Genomic DNA, 16,036 nt, shown 5'->3' on the forward strand with positions numbered 1-16,036 from the left:
GAGGATTCCTCCTCTGTGTTGCACAGACACATGGCTGTAAAGGAAGCTGGACTTGACCCAGCAGGAGCTGAAGCTTCCAACTCTAAAATGGTCTTTTTTGGCTGCCACAGAGCATCCCACAAAAAGCACAAAATGGCTTCATGTCCACCCCAGAGAGAGCATGGCCTCTGCCACCCACTTCTAAACATAGGCTGGAGGGCCATCTATTGGTTATGCTTTGATTGAGAGTTCCTGCATGGCAGAATGGGGTTGGACTGGATGGCCCTTGGGATCTCTTCCAACCCAGGGATTCTTTGAGAGACCACATGGATACAAATTTTCCTGTGTTCCCTCCCCAAAAATTAAAACAACAAAAAGGGGTAAACCATTTGTGGATATCATGGGTGGAGAGTTTCCTTCACCCCCAATTGTGTTTGGCTGCCCCAAACCATGGCACTCTTGAGAGAAAAGCTTGAGTGCTTGGCCTCTCCTTTCCATCAGAGATTATCCTTTCTCAGGACACAGACTTACCTCAGGTAAATGTAGAGCCATGTCCCATAGCAGTCCCTCTGCCCCTCCCAGCTACCTATGCAAGTGGGAAGGGAGTTGACGACCAAGCCAGCTTCTATCATGCAGCCAGGTTACTATAAAGCCTGCCTGAAATTATAAGGGCTAAGCTGTAAACCCCAGCTTGAAGTTGGGGCTGTTTTAAACATAAATAAAACAAAATGCCCTGTGAGTATCAGGGCTACACTACAGGCCATATGTAGCTATCTACCCATGATTAGCAATGGTCTTCAGTCACTGCTAACTTAAGAGCAGTTTCCTCAGTGCTTGGAATAAGCCACTGCCCAGGCAGCCTCCCTTGATGGGGCAAATAAAGGAGGGGAGAGCCCCCACATCAACAGGGCTGTGGGCTCAGATTTACAAGAGATACTGGTTAACCTTTCTGGTGTTCATTTTATTAATGTTAGCACATGAGGTTTGAGTTGTGCTGTTTCTGCTCACCCCCCTCTCCTTTTTCCAGGCCAGAGAAGATGCCTGGAAACTAATTCTTCAAGGGAGGGGCTAGCCATAAAAGCCACATGATGACTTTTCTTGCCTCCTCATGGGCCTCCATCACTGTCTCCATTAGGTCCAGAGCCTTTTTTGCCTTAGGTGGTACAGCCAAAGACATAGGATGAGCACATGGTTCTGCCTCCTTTGTGCAAACTGTTATCAGCCATAACACTTCTCATTAAGAGCATAAGCTTTAACAATACAGATTCGTTTAAATGCTAATAAACAGGGTGACTCAAGCAAGGAGAAGGTCTCTGGTCACTCAGCAGACCTCTAATGCTTACATGCATTGAGGATCTTTGGGAAAAACATCTCATATGAGGTGATAGATATATTGGATTAAGGTGACCAACCAAACTCCATTTTAGTGGTAAAAGGATTATGTTCCTGTTATAAAACACAGTGAACCTCAGTCAGCTAGCCTCAAAAGATGTGGCTCCCCTTGCCTTCCCTTCTTTCTTGGAGAGATGTCTGTTAAAGGGAAAAAAAACACAGTTTCTTCCATGAGATGGTTCTCACTAATACAGGGGGTTAAGAAAAACTCTTATCAAAAACAAACAGACAGACTCCTCTCCATGGGGGGAGAAACTCCCTCCATGAGTGTTTTAAAACAATATAATCAGGTTTCTCTACTAAGGGTTTGCTTCAAATCCCATTCAGACATCCTACAGAGCCCTGAGGGGTCTGCCACAAAAATCACAATTACCTCTTACCTTGTCTAGATTGTTAAATTTTAAATAAGAATGCCTGCTGATGGGCTTGCCATTCAACTGCTGCCTGGCTTGGAAAGCCTATTGTAACAGGATCTATCATACATATGATGAATTGGGCTCAAGGCCATGAAGGTTCATGCTGCTAATCTCTTTTCTTTAGTGGTCTCAGGGTGCTACAAGATTCCTTTGCATATTGTTGGGCATGCTTTGATTGTGATTTCCTGCATGGCAGGGGGTTGGACTTGATGGCCCTTGTGGTCTCATCCAACTCCATGATTCTATGATTTTATGGTTATAAGATTAGCTGCTGTGTGGGTGAGTGTCTTATCCCTGATTGGGCATTCATGGCATGGTCTGGTCCAAACAACACCATTGTTTACTACCTTTTGGGGCTGGAAAAACGGACTTCCTAGTGCCTATGCCTTGTTTTCTGCTAGCAAAGATGCTCAGATTTAATATACCATACAGCTCCTTATAGAGACTTACACCAGCCACCTATATGCCCACAGCTTCTATATATATATATATATATATATATATATATATATATATATATTCCAAAAAACAAACAAAACAAAATACAACACAGCAAACTATGATCTTACTATTTTATATAGGAGACTCCGTTTTACTATGCGATTATATTTTATGTGCCTTGAGCTTCCATGGATTTGGTATCCATGCAAAGTCCTAAATCCAACTCCATATCGAGGGCCCACTATACTATTTTAAATTTAGGTTTGTGTTCCTTTGACAGATCCCTTTTGTGGAGAAAATTCTCTCCTCGAAATTAGATACCAGAGGGCTATCCTTGCCAAGCTCCTGTTCCCATTTCATGACTCCTTAATCAGCAGTTCATTTAACCGGGAGATCCCTCAGCCTTCATACAGGTTGATGATAGTCTGCTACATGGAGTTGGGGTGATTTTTGAAGTCTCTAGACAAGTTCATCCTCAGAAGAAATCAGACTTTATTCTGACCACATGCCCTGTTAACACAGAGTGCATATATGCTTCTGCATGGACTCACCAATGTCTGCGACATAAAGGTTAATCCAGTGTCTTCTTTGCCTAACCATGGGATTAGTCTTATTTTACACAGGTTCACAGATGTTCCAGTAAAGAACTGCACATTGTTTTGAAATTTTAATTAGAGGTCAGACATTAACATTCCTCTTTCAGAGTGGTAAGTCTTAATTACTACAAATAAAATCACCTTAATATCACCTTCATTGCTATAACCAGTTGACAAGGTGATCAGTGATAGGCTGGAAGCTGCCATAGGTCCAGATTAGATCAGGTTCTATTCTGATTGATCACATAATCCACTGCTTAGGCAAGTTCTCATCAACTGCTTCAGGTTTTCAGTGGTTGACCTGCTATAGTCCATCCAAGATGACATTAAGAAGGGACTTGACCCAACATGGTTATAAGGCAGGTGTCTGCCATCACGTCATTTCTGCTCCATACGAGAGCAGCTAGAATGGCAGCCATCCTCACATTAAGAGGCTGTTGAGGGGAGTTTTCCAACAGGGCCTGCCCACCAGACATCATTTTCCATCTTGGGATGTGAACACGGTCTTAAAGGCTCTGACGGTTGGGCCGATCAAGTCCCTTTGGGAGGCCTTCCTCAAACACCTCTCCCTCAAGGTCATCTTCCTCACGGCCATTCCCTCCGCCAGATGGGTGTCAGAGCTGGGGCCCTGTCGGTACGTAAAGACTTGTGTATTTTTAGGCCTGTCTCAGTGTGCCTTCATCCAGACCCTACCTTCGTGCCTAGGGTCAACTCAGCCTTTCAGGTGTCACAGGACATTCTCCTGCCTTCATTCTGCCCCGATCCTAAGAAGGACTTGGAAAAGACCTGGCACACATTGGATGTGTGCAGAGCCCTCAAAATCTACATCAAGAGGACTTCAACCTTAAGGTCATCTGAGATGTTCTTTTCCTTTCGCCTGGGCTCTTTGGGGTTCAAGTTACCAGTCTCGACTCTGAGTAGGTGAATCAGGTCTTGTATTCAAAAGAGCTACTGAACTCTTGATCTCACTCCACCCGATGGGTTGATGGCGCACTCAACCAGGAGTGCATCTACCTCTGTGGCCTTGACCACTAGCGCCTCCCTGTCAGATATTTGCAGGGTGGCCACAGGGAAGTCGCCTTCGACCTTCATAAGACATTACAAACTGGACGTGTCTCAGTCCGCTGAGGCGTCATTTGAAAGGAGGTTCCTCCAACAGATTATGTCGGGGGCCACAGTCTCCTAGCAGCACCTCCCTCCCAGTTCGAGAGGGCTTTTGTAAATCCCAGATTACAGGAGGACAGGACCCTCTCTGCTGGGAAAAGGAACGTTGGGTACTTACCGTGACACGTTCATTTCCTGCAGAGAAGGGTCCTGGCATCCTGCCCACCCGGGTGCTGCCTGCGGCCTCCGACCCTGCCTGCCTGTTGGTGGACCTGCCTTGTTCTTCTTCTTGTTGCTGGATTGGTTTTTCTGAGTTCTTGTTTGTTCTTGGACTAGTTTTTTTCTAAGGTGTTCTAGTTAACCCTTAGCTGATGTTACTAAAGTTCAGTTCCTTGATTACCTTACTAGTCGCTTGGCTTGTTATTGACTGAGGCTCAGGGGGGCTAGCTCCTCCCTATATAGGGGCCGGTCTTTTGTTTATTGTCCCTGCCTACAGGAGCAAATAGGAGGAGCTAAACCCAGATTACAGGATGCCAGGACCCTTCTCTGCAGGAAATGAACGTGTCACGGTAAGTACCCAACGTTCCTTTCATATTCAGCATACAAGCTTTAGACATGGAAACACTGGTTTATTCCACTGATTTGTTTAAAATACAACTTTATAAAACAAAACTACAGATATTTGCTACTAATTCAGAAAAAAAGTCATGACTGTTTAAGGAGTCCTGTGCTGTGGCATGGGTTAAAGCAAAAGCAACAGATACTTCTTGAACTATTATGTGTGTCTGCTTATGCTTGAAAATATGACTTGTAGTGTGAATGCATACTCCTGTCTATTCCAGAACAGTGTGTTTCTGTATGAATTCTTAGTGATAGCATGAGGAATTTGCAAAACACCTTATTCAGCATTCCTTGCACCCCTGAAGGAAGGGGGGAGAAGTGAGCAACGCTGCATTGGCATCAGTGTACTGCAAGATAGAAATTGAGATTGCCAAACAAATTAGTACATCACATAGATTTTTGTACAATATTCTTGCAGGTATTTTTAAAGGCAAGCAGAATGCCACAATATGCACACTCAGAAGTATTGCTGCCTGCATTTCAGCCCATGTGTTTTTGCCAATGTTCTCTGTAGGATCCATTTTAATAATTGGCATTTAATGCTTGAACCCACTTAAGAGAGGGGTACATATACACTGTATTGATTGTAGTATAGCATATGTTAAATGCATTGCTGAGTGTTCATATTGTGGCATTCTGTTTGCCTTTAAAAATGCCTGCGAGAATATTGTACAAAAATCTATGTGATGTACTAATTTGTTTGGTAATCTCAATTTCTATCTTGCTCGACACTGACTACAATCCCTATTCAGCATTGATCACTTCTTCCCCCTTCCTTCAGGGGTGCAAGGAATGCTGAATAAGGTGTTTCGTAAATTCAGTATTTGCCTAATGTACTTAGTAGCCGTTAAACTTGCCCAAAGACAATACAATAGGCTGGATACATAGTTAAATGCATATTGGCCTTTCCCCGTGACAGCCTCTGTGGCTCTATTAAAATGCTGCACCCGTTCAAGGAACCATCCTGGCTGGGTTCACCCATGCAGGGAGAGGTTATCCTTCCATATTCAAGAGTCATATTAAGCCCTTTCACCCATGGCAGAAGGACCCTGATTAAAAAAAAACTTCCTGTGATACATAAAGGAACCACAGTGTATTTTGGTATGCTAGTGGGCATGTTCTGGATAACTGGGATGTGATGTGTCTGAAAACCATGCTGTACCCTTTTCAGGCACTACCAATTACCTTTTTCACATCTGTCTAGCATTATTCTGACCATTCATTTGTTGATGTTCTGACTTCATTCAGTACCAGCTTTTATCATATACCCTTTTCCTGTTTTAGATCCTGCCCTTGTTTTGACTAAACTGTACTCGCAAAAAAACCATGAGAGAGCACAGTATTTGAACACTGACAGCGTCCTTTGGCTAACTGCATAATTCTCACTTGTTATCAAGGAAAGCTTAGTGCCACAGTATAATTATGATATCTTGCTATTGTGTTTCATCTTTTCTGTGTTGACATTGTATTTCTCTTCAAACCACCCATCCATGAACATAGTTCAGTGATCGCTGATAACTGAATTGAACTGCACAGTTCATACCATTAGTGCCTGGGGCTGTAGAAATACATTGGCAGTGTTAGCACCCAGATGTGATGTGTCACACAGCTTTTTATTTAAAGGTAAACCACGAGGCTTGACTGTACAGCAATCTGGGCTAAGCAATCTGGTCTTGCTATACTAATTCCTCCAAATGGCGGATTTATTACTTCACCTATGTTTTTGAATACTAAGGGGCAGAAGAACTTTCTGATGCAAATGTAAGAGTAGCTGCAGTAAAGAATATCTTCAGAATTGTAACAAGTCATAATGGTAGCAAATGTGACATGATACCCCCATCTTTTCCCCCCCAAGAGACTTGTGTCTTAGGAATGTTGCACCTTGGTCAACTAACTACTAACAAAGAGAGGCTCTGTGCTTGAGTTTTGGCTTAATGAGAACAGTTCTTCCAGATCTGATAGTAGTAAAGAAATTGCATAATGTCTTCCTAATGTCTTTGATGCCAAGAGACTTACATAATATGTGCATGTCAATCACTTGACATCTTAGCACTTAATAGACTTGCAGCTGATGTGGTAAATGAAAAATGTTGGGTTGGATCCTCTTGAGTGTTGTATGAAGAAAAGATTTAGGGGAAGGTTTCTGATTTCTCCTGACTTCATTGTCCAGTTCTTTGCACTCTCACTGTGCTACACCCCATAATTTCCAAGGATCCAGCAACCATCATTACCAGTTTTTCAAAAGTGGCAGGAGGTAGGAGAACCCTTTTCATAAGCAAGTCTGCTTTCAATTCTACTGTCAGCCTACTGCATCCAAAACAATAAGACAACATTGAAAAGAGTCCCCCTCCCCACTCCCAGTAGCTGATTCATATGTACAAATGGTCACCCAGTACTATAATACATACATATGCATCTGACCAGCCTTTAGGTTTGGGGGTAGGGAGCTCTTTGGCTCCCTACACTGTTGCTGGCTACTACTACCATCATGTTTCACCATTTGCTAGAGTCACTGTGAAATAGAAGTCAAGGATATCTGGAGGGCCACGGGTTCCCTGGTCCTGAGAAGGAAGGAAGGTCGGTCATGTAATTCAGTCTTGCTCATAGCCCAGACTGCCCACTTAGAGTAACCAGATGCTGGTTGGTGTACCGATAATGTATTGTGTTGTTGTTTTTTTGTAACATACACACAGACACACTGAGTGGAAGTCACTTTTACAAGTTTCTTTATGAAATTAAATGTTCCCCTCCTCACTGGGTGGAAAGATATAGTGCAAGAATGAATCTGTACATGCTTCTGGATTTGCGTGACTATAGATTGAGCAGCTGTGGTCAGAAACTGCATCTCTGCATCAGACTGCAGAGGGCTTACTCTCCTGCAGTCGTCTCATCTCAGGGTAAATTGAGTTTTTCCTTTTAACTTCACAGTACCAGGAAATCCCTAAATAGTGGGATTAAGTCCATTTCAGTTAGTTATGGCTTCCAAGTATCTCACTAGTATAAGGCAATCTTTCTTTCCCAATCAAGGATTATATGAGTATTTTTGCCCTCAGTTTTCAAGTGTCAGTGTCTTAAGCACACCCACTTTTACAAATTTGGGACTTTGTTTCCCTGTCTTCAAGAAAGCAACCTCCATCTCCCCTGAAGACTACTGCATGGGCAACATAGTTTCCAGGTAATACTGATTTGCTTGTAAGTGCCTGGTAAATCTGAAACTCATATTTTAACTTATCTACATCTCTTTATCTTTAGGAATATAGGCTTACAAACGTGGATCTTTTTTCTTTAGTGGAAAAAAATAGACAAAACAGGCATCAAGTTAACATCTGACAAGACAGATTACAAACTCTTACAAAATACAGTTATCTGCACTTTTACCATAAATAAACATTTAAAAAACATTGACAAAAAATTCATTGGCCAGGAATTATGGCAAAGTGTTGCTAAAAAGAAAGAAAATAATAATTCAAAGTGAATTTAGGCACATTTCCCCCTCCCCCACGATGTACAACAACTCGGGTAAATTGCAACAGTCTTGGTTGTTAGTCATGCTTCAGGTTTGTCAGTTATTTTCTTGTTCCTTCTCAGTAGTTTTCTTTTAGCTAAAGTAGGTTGAAAGGTGCCTATTTGTGAACACTCAGTTGGTTTCAGGATTTCTGTGAAAAAGGGTGAGGAATAGGAGTCCATTGCTCCAGACAAAAGTCTAACAGCAGCAACACTAAACAGCTGCTCAGAGCAAAGGCCAAGCAGGTGTACCAATTGCCACATCCACTTGCCTTCTTGGTCTAGCAGCCTTATTGGAACTGACTGGGAATCACATTCCGGGTTGGGGGAGCAGTCCAAAAGGAAAGCAATAAAATGAAGAAGTTCAAGAAAAATAAAAGGGGTGGGTAGAGACTTCTAACTCTCTGGATTTCTCTTGGGTACTCAGTGAGCTGGATGCAGGTTCAGATCACTTTCACATACATACAAACGCACGTGTGACAATGTCATAATACTTTTCAACTCTTTCAGTCTGGCCAAAAGGAGTAAGGAGTAAGGAGAGGGAAAATGCTATCCCTCTGAAAGACAGGAGAGGGAGCCAGTGCTTAGTTTTGCAGGATTTGATGCATAAAGTGCTTTCTCAGAAGATATTTCAGGCACAAGATTGGATTGCTTCCCCTTATTTTCGAAAGGGTGCCAGCCTGCTGATGTTCTGCCAGAAGTTGGAAGGCTTGCGTTTGGGCTCTGCCAACATGAAGACTTGCTGCTGGGGAAGATTGGTAGGTAATGTGGGATGCTTTTGACGCATCAAAAAATCATAATACGTCCTGGTGACCACTGTGGATAAAATAAGAGGACAAAATCTTACTTTGATGCCACTTGGATGCATTTAGCCTGTATCAGCTGCTGTAATCGATACTTAAAAAGGCTTTCTTTCTTTGGAAGGGTTCTACCTTGTCTTTTCAAGAACGAATGATGTCACAGAATTCACTCTGGGTTTTAATTTGAACTTTAAAGGGCCTATCCAAGTAGCTAAATCTACTTTGATTATAAGGCTCAGCACCATGGATATCTCCTTTACAATTCAGAGTAAAAACTGGAGCAGATTTACCATCCTATTCACACGTCAGCCACTCCTGAAAGTTTTAAAGGAGCCATTATACCCGTCTTCTACCATATTTCATAATATTTTGTAGGGCACAGAAGAACAGATGAATGAGGATCTCTAATCTCAAGTCATATTCAGTATAATTTCTACATACACAAGTCATTCATGGGTGTGTGTTTTCTTTTGTGATGGTGCTAGTGAGAGCATATTGGCACGAGGTGTTGGTCACTGGCTTAGATGGTCAGGTTTACGGAGGTTGACTCTATCAGTATTTATTAACAATGACGGCTGCCTGGAACTGCAATGTCAGTGACATTCCCTCCCTCAATACTGATGGCTTGGGAGCAACTATGGAAAGAATGGGCCCAAGATATTTTGTTGCTTTAGCCATGCCTCTACTATCCACTCAAATCAACATATATAATTCCCAAAGCCAGTCAGGTTATTTTGGTACCTGTGGAAGAAAATCCCACATGACCCTCCTCCCATCACTAATAGCACAATAAATAACAATTTGTTGCACTTTGCAAAATCTGCTGCCTGATGTTTAATAGTACAATCTGTTATCTATAATCTGTTATCTATATGCCCTGCTTGTAGGCTTTCCTGAAGCAAATCACTGCCCACCATGGGAAGCCAGATGACCATCTCAAAGGACCTTTGGACTAGTCAAGTAGGAGATTCTTCTTTTTCTGCTCCAATACATCTAAGTTATACAATAATATCAACAGATTACTATTGGCTACCTTATAAAACAGACTTGGATGGAATGGGAGAGAGCAGAGACAGTATTTTGGGTCTGAATAGTCTTGAAGTGGATCCTGCCAACACATTTTATTAGAAATCAATCTATTCATTTCATTCTGAAAGCTCTATAATGCATGCCTTGTAAAACAGAAAGATACTGGCATGCCAGAAAACAACTTTTTCCAGATCAGATTATACAATTACAGTACTAGAAAAAGCATAGTTTTTACAATACAGACCTGCCTGGCATGGCATGGCATGGCAACCTAAATTTGTATGACTTAAAGCCTCCAATTTTGAATATGGAGAGTGGAGTCTTTACCATAGTGCTTCTCACAAGGTGTAGCCCTGAACAGACTAATTGAAAATTGAGATTGTTTGCAAACATGGGGAGAGAAACATACATACTTAACAAAACATGCTGTCCTTTAAAATGGGTTTTAATTCATAAATTTCAGACTGATTAAATATGTCTCATCTTAGTTTATAAATGATAGCATTCTATTTCTACAGAAACCAGATTAACATCTGTTGCAATGTGCTGCAGATATTTGCTAAACTTCAAGAAAATACCAATCATTCTGTGCTTGCTGTGCATCACAGAGCCTCAGAGGATTAGGAATAGTGCTTGCCACTGAAGTGCATGGATAAATGGTTAACCTGACATCCAGCATGGGCCCTGGCTACTGCACAATAGTGCTGGTGGTTGGTGGTTGGCCGTTGTCCCTTTGCAGAGACACAGTTATGATGTTCATGAGCATTTGTGAAACAATAATTGGGATGGAGCCTGGAAAGGCCAACTATGTTTCCTCTTAGCGTCCAAAAGCCTTTTACAGTCAGGAAACCTATACTGATATATACTTCTACATGTGGGATTGCATTTTTTTTATATACTACAAGCCCTTTGTATCCACAGAGTCTGCATCTGTGGATTGAACCACCCACAGCTTGAAAATATCACACACACACACACACACACAAAATCCAAAAACCAAATTGATTTGTATAAGGGACACTACTATGCCATTGTATATAATGGGACTTGAGGACTCACAGATTTTGGTATCCACAGGGACTCCTGGAAGGAATCCTCAGTAGTTACCAAGGACCCACTGTAAATACCTGTAAGCCACAAAGCAGAGCCAAATTATTCTACAAAGATTATCAGAGCTAAGAATGGATGTTCCTTCACCTCTAGCAGCAGGAGCCCTGCTGCAGCTAACTATAGAAATAGTTTGTGGCCTATTCATGTTAAGTATTCAGGTTATGTAAGACCTGTTTATGTTAAGTATTCTTATGTTCATGTTGTTGTGCTAGGATATGAGGGCAGGGAAAGGAAATGAGAGAGATATCAAAGAAAACTATTCAAACTTGCCTTTTGGTTTTCCACTCTGGTTCTGTTTGCTGGCATTAAGCATGGCTTGTTTCTTCTGTACCTCAGTAATGGAAAAACCTTGAAGATGAAACAAAACTCATTAATGCAATTATGCTTTTGCATGGTACATCAGGAAAAGGCACAGTTCCATCATGCCTAGGCCCAAAAGCAACTGAATGGTCTTCCCTCCATCTCAAATACCATCGCCCCAGTTGTGGATGGAGAGAAGAAAAGTCAGTATCTGCCATCCCTTTTTCCTTTAGTGTAATTTCTTAATTAAATTGTAAGTATGAGGGCCGGGAACTAGGGTTTTTTGGTTGGTCTTTTGCTTGTAAAACCCATATACAGTGATAGAGCTGTATAAATGACAACTACAACAGGCATACACAGTAACCTAGAAATCTCAGGAAAATCAACTTGAAAAACCTGATACATGCTACAATAATTACAATAATTATGCCAACAGTGTAATTCTAGACATACTTTTGGAAATTATCTGAGCTTGCACAAATTAGTTTTTTGAGCTACAACTCCCAGAATCCTCCAGCCAGCATGTTCACTTGTCATGCACACTGGGATATTCCTGAGAGTTAAAGTCCAAAAAGGGGGACTTCTCCAAGCTCTGAAATTGTTCCTTTTTTCATGCAATATACTTCTAAGTAAATATGCATGCATACACAGGATTGCTGCTCAAGCATGACTACAGTTTTGGAACTGTCTTGGAGAAGCCTATAGTAATTCAATTTGGAACTCAAGCCTGAACAAGCAGTATTATCCACAATCAACCTGGCTGATCCTGTTGGTGGAAGCAGCCTAGGTCTGTATCGTGTGTCTCCTTGGAAGTCTTCTATTCCAAGTTGATGTTGCTTTGCTCCCTCAGTAGTAAAGTTATTAATCAGACCATATAGCTCATGCAGTCCTGCCCGAGGGATTTACAGTCTACATCTGACTGGAAAGGCTGATGTAGGGTAAGGGTCAAGCACTAACAAACATGAAAGCTACAGGTAGGAATGCAGATAATAATAAAGGTGAGGCTGGAACAATAAAGTCCTAAGGCTCCTTACAAAATGCCAAAGGGCCCAAACAGACAGGCCAAAATAAAGCTGTTTCAAGTCACTTTGGAGGTAAACTGTTTAAATGCTGCATATATCCTAAGAGGTCAGAAGCTGCGCCAAAGCCACACTCCAGTTTTAAGGACTAGAACATAGCTTTCGTGCAGCTTCTGGCCTCTTAAGATGTGTGTGTCATTTAAACAGCATACCTCCAAAGTGACCCGAAGTAGCTTTATTTTAGCCTGTCCGTTTGGGCCCAAAGTCATTAGAGCACAAACTTTTGCAGAATATAGCTCACCTACCTTACCTAGGATAACCAACAGTTGTAAACCTTACCTAGGATAACCAACAGTTGTAAACTGAAGCGGTATATAAATGAAGCTTGTTTGTTTGTTTGTTTCTGTGAATGACCAGTGTCAGGAATGTAATTGTCACTGTCAGTACATTTTGGATATATATATATATATATATATATATATATATATATAGTATATATATACGTGCGTGTGCATGCATGTGTGCATGTGCATGCACACACACATGTGTTTGTGAGTGCATATATACATACATACATACCTGTGCATGCACACACACCCTACACATGACATTCTGGATAAGCATGCATCTTATGAAGTGGGACTATAACAAATGTTAAAATGCCAAAGAATTCTAAGTTGCTTTCACTACAGCAGGAAGGCAGCATGCCCTTTGGAGGTTCTTACAATGGTAAGGCTAAGAGTTGCGCAGGAAAAGCTTCTGGACTTTTAGAAAGGACATGAAGGAGGTAGCAGTATGGAAGACAGTTCCAGGAATGGGGCAACATTGAAATTTATGGAGCTGCCATGGGAGAAGGAAATGCAGTTGGCTCTCCACATTTGCGGATTTGATTATTCATGGGTTTGATTAATATGTTCTCTAGATCAAACAGAGAATTTGGGGAGAAGTTGACCATAGAGTTGCACTGGAAGACCTAGAGATTCCAAGAAAAAACACTACTCTAGACATTTGTAGGTCCTCCAGCATGATTCTCTGGTCAACCCTTGGCAGATGTTGACCACAGAGTTGTGCTGAAAACCTAGATTCCTAGAAATGTGATTTCTTGGGTTGAAAAAATAGTGGGGTTTTTTTTATTTGCAGTTTTCCCACTTTCACAGGGGTCCTGTGGCCCTAATCAGTGAATGTAGATGGCCTACTGTAGAGGGAGTTACTACTGAGCTTCAGACAAACTCTTGCACAGCTGGCCTTATTATACCAGTCTTATTAGACCAGTGTATTGATAAGAACAGATATCTATGTTATACATCTGTGAACCTATGCATTATTTTATTTGCTACATCAAGAATGAAATGGGAGCATTTTGAAAGTGGATAAAGTGGAGTGACAGAGAAACTTCAGAGGAAGAGGTTCTGTCTGCATAACAGCTTTGCTCAATCTCCAGTAACAACCCTGTGGGTAGTTCCATACCGGTTTCCTGGTCAAGCTGAACCTGCTTCCTTTCATTTTCAAATGCCTTCAGCCAGCGCTGTTTCTGTTCTGGCTTTTTGGCGCAGAATAAGTGGACTTCTTCTGTGTCCCTACAGTACAATTTGAATGCATTTTTAACAGTGATATTGAAGTCCTTATCCTTCCCATCTTCCACATCCAGAATCTCCATGTGGTCCATGTTGATTCGACTCTTATAATACAAGATGTCACGTCGCAGGAGATCCTAGAAAAGAGAAAAAAACAGATTCTATCCCAGCTTCTACACACAATGTTTGGATATGGGATTATTCAGTGGAAAAAGACTCCTGTGTACAAAATAACAGACACTATTTTCCATTTGGAATTTCATCTTTGCATCTGAAAAGGATATGCATCAGGATTTATTTTCTTTTTGCCTGTGATTGAAAACAGTTCACAGGGACACAGTCCAACAAAGGGTGCAGGGAAGAAATACAAGGGAAATCTAATGTGAACCAAAAGAATGCTTATACCTAAATCTTCCTGACCGAGGACTAAAAGATAAAGGAATGTTAAAATGAGTTGCTGCTGTCCTATATCACACCACCACATCTATTTTTTCCCCTCCTCAGGCCGTTACTAGTGCAACAAGTAAAGTAATATTGTGCTGGAAAGAAGTGGTAGTTTTTAATTGCTCAGAGATATATATGCTGAGATTGCACTCATTAAAGAGCTAGCAATAGCTGCATCAACATTTCTTCTCAGTCTTTCAATATTGAAGTTAAGAGTATGTTTCAAGATATTACATAACAAAGTGATCTCATTGAAGTTCAAGAACCCATGATGTGTATGCACTCTTCAGAAGTGGTATAATTTCCAATCCTGGAAACTTGGGCTCCTTTGCATACAAGAAATGTTTTACTGAAAGCATTTTGGCTCAAAAAAGCTAAAAATACATAAAAAGCTCAAAATACATTGTTTATGTAGAAATGTGCCTTGTTTGGTAAAATATGAGATGCAATACAATTTTAGCAGGGTTTATCAAGATCAGCAACTCTCAAAATGCCCCACTCCAACATCTCTTTATATTGTAAGATGATCTGATTGCTTATCTTTAACTGTGGATCTTTACATGGTCCTCTGTGCCTTCACACAAATGCATTTTGCACCTGTGCTGAAGCACAACCAGAATGTTCCACTGCTAAGTAACTTTTGTTGGGAAGCACACACTCCTCCTTGTGACCATGCATGCCCTAAACTGTCAAAGTCCCAAAATTGAATCGGTTCCACAATGAGGAACTGATGATCTCACAGTGGTTAGAAAGCACCTGAGGAAAGAGTAGCTCTGGTAGGTTAGGGTATGCACGGTAGTTTAGGGCCTAGTAGGTTTGCCATAATTGTCCACTATTACCAGGGACAAAATGTGGAACAAATTCGAGACCAAACTGTAGGACAACTGCAGGACAAAACTCAGCTCAAAATGTAGGACATTTAAGAAAAACGGAGGACCTTAAATGTCCTACATTTTGGGCTGAGTTTTGACCTGCAGTTGTCCTACAGTTTGGTCTCAAATTTGTCCTACATTTTATCCTTGGTAATAGTGGACAATTATGGCAACTCTAGGCATAGGGCATGCACAGGGACCAAAAGCTACTCTGCTCTAGAACATCATGGTTCTAAAACAGGCAGAAAAAGCATTTGTACAAGGCACAGAGACCATGAAGAAGACACGTAACTGAAACCAATGCAAATTTGTATGACAATAAAGCCTAATTTAAAAAAAAAAAAGCAATGTGGTAAAGCATCCTTTTCACCCAAAAGGACTTTTATTTGCTTCATGACATACATCATGAAAGCCTTTACCAATGCAAGGGGAAGTGAAACTACTAATTGACATGGTTTTCATGGACATCCAAAGATGGCCTCAAATGTTTTTCTCTGTACCCTAAGTATCTTCAGTTTCTATCTATCTATAAGCTGAAAACAAATGTACTATTTTATGTGGTGGTAGGCCCTGACACTTCACAATTAGACATGTTTAGGGACTGTTTGTGTTTCATCTTTGCTTGTCACACAAAAGGCATTTCTGTTCACGGACACTGCAATTCTGGTGGCCGATGTAGGAAATCTGCCTTATGGAAAGCTGTAATGAGTTTGTGCAGACATGGCAGAAGAGAAGGAGAAGCAATGAGTTTCCTTCCCCTCACTTTTGATGATACTGAAGCTCTGACACCACAGTAGCATGTACTGCTGATGTATCTGCAGTGGCTATGAACAAA

The 16,036-nt window shown here is 41.3% G+C and overlaps 1 protein-coding gene across 4 annotated transcripts in view; it reads right to left on the bottom strand.

Moving 5' to 3' along the window:
• Window positions 1-7,820: 7,820 nt before the first annotated feature.
• Window positions 7,821-16,036, bottom strand: part of ARHGEF4 (Rho guanine nucleotide exchange factor 4) — a 226,773-nt gene continuing 218,557 nt past the window's right edge. For all 4 annotated transcript variants that reach the window (XM_089509561.1, XM_089509562.1, XM_089509563.1 and 1 more), the window contains 3 exons: window positions 13,779-14,022; window positions 11,263-11,340; window positions 7,821-8,869 (listed from right to left, as the gene is read on the bottom strand). In XM_089509561.1, coding sequence (XP_089365687.1) covers window positions 8,712-8,869; window positions 11,263-11,340; window positions 13,779-14,022 — 480 coding nt within the window. In that variant the 3' untranslated portion in view covers window positions 7,821-8,711. The remainder of the gene's footprint in view (window positions 8,870-11,262; window positions 11,341-13,778; window positions 14,023-16,036) is intronic.

The sequence above is a fragment of the Sceloporus occidentalis genome, unplaced genomic scaffold (assembly GCF_023333645.1).
Source record: "Sceloporus occidentalis isolate IW3139 unplaced genomic scaffold, rSceOcc1.0.p SCAF_2, whole genome shotgun sequence".
In the NCBI taxonomy this organism is placed as follows: domain Eukaryota; kingdom Metazoa; phylum Chordata; class Lepidosauria; order Squamata; family Phrynosomatidae; genus Sceloporus; species Sceloporus occidentalis.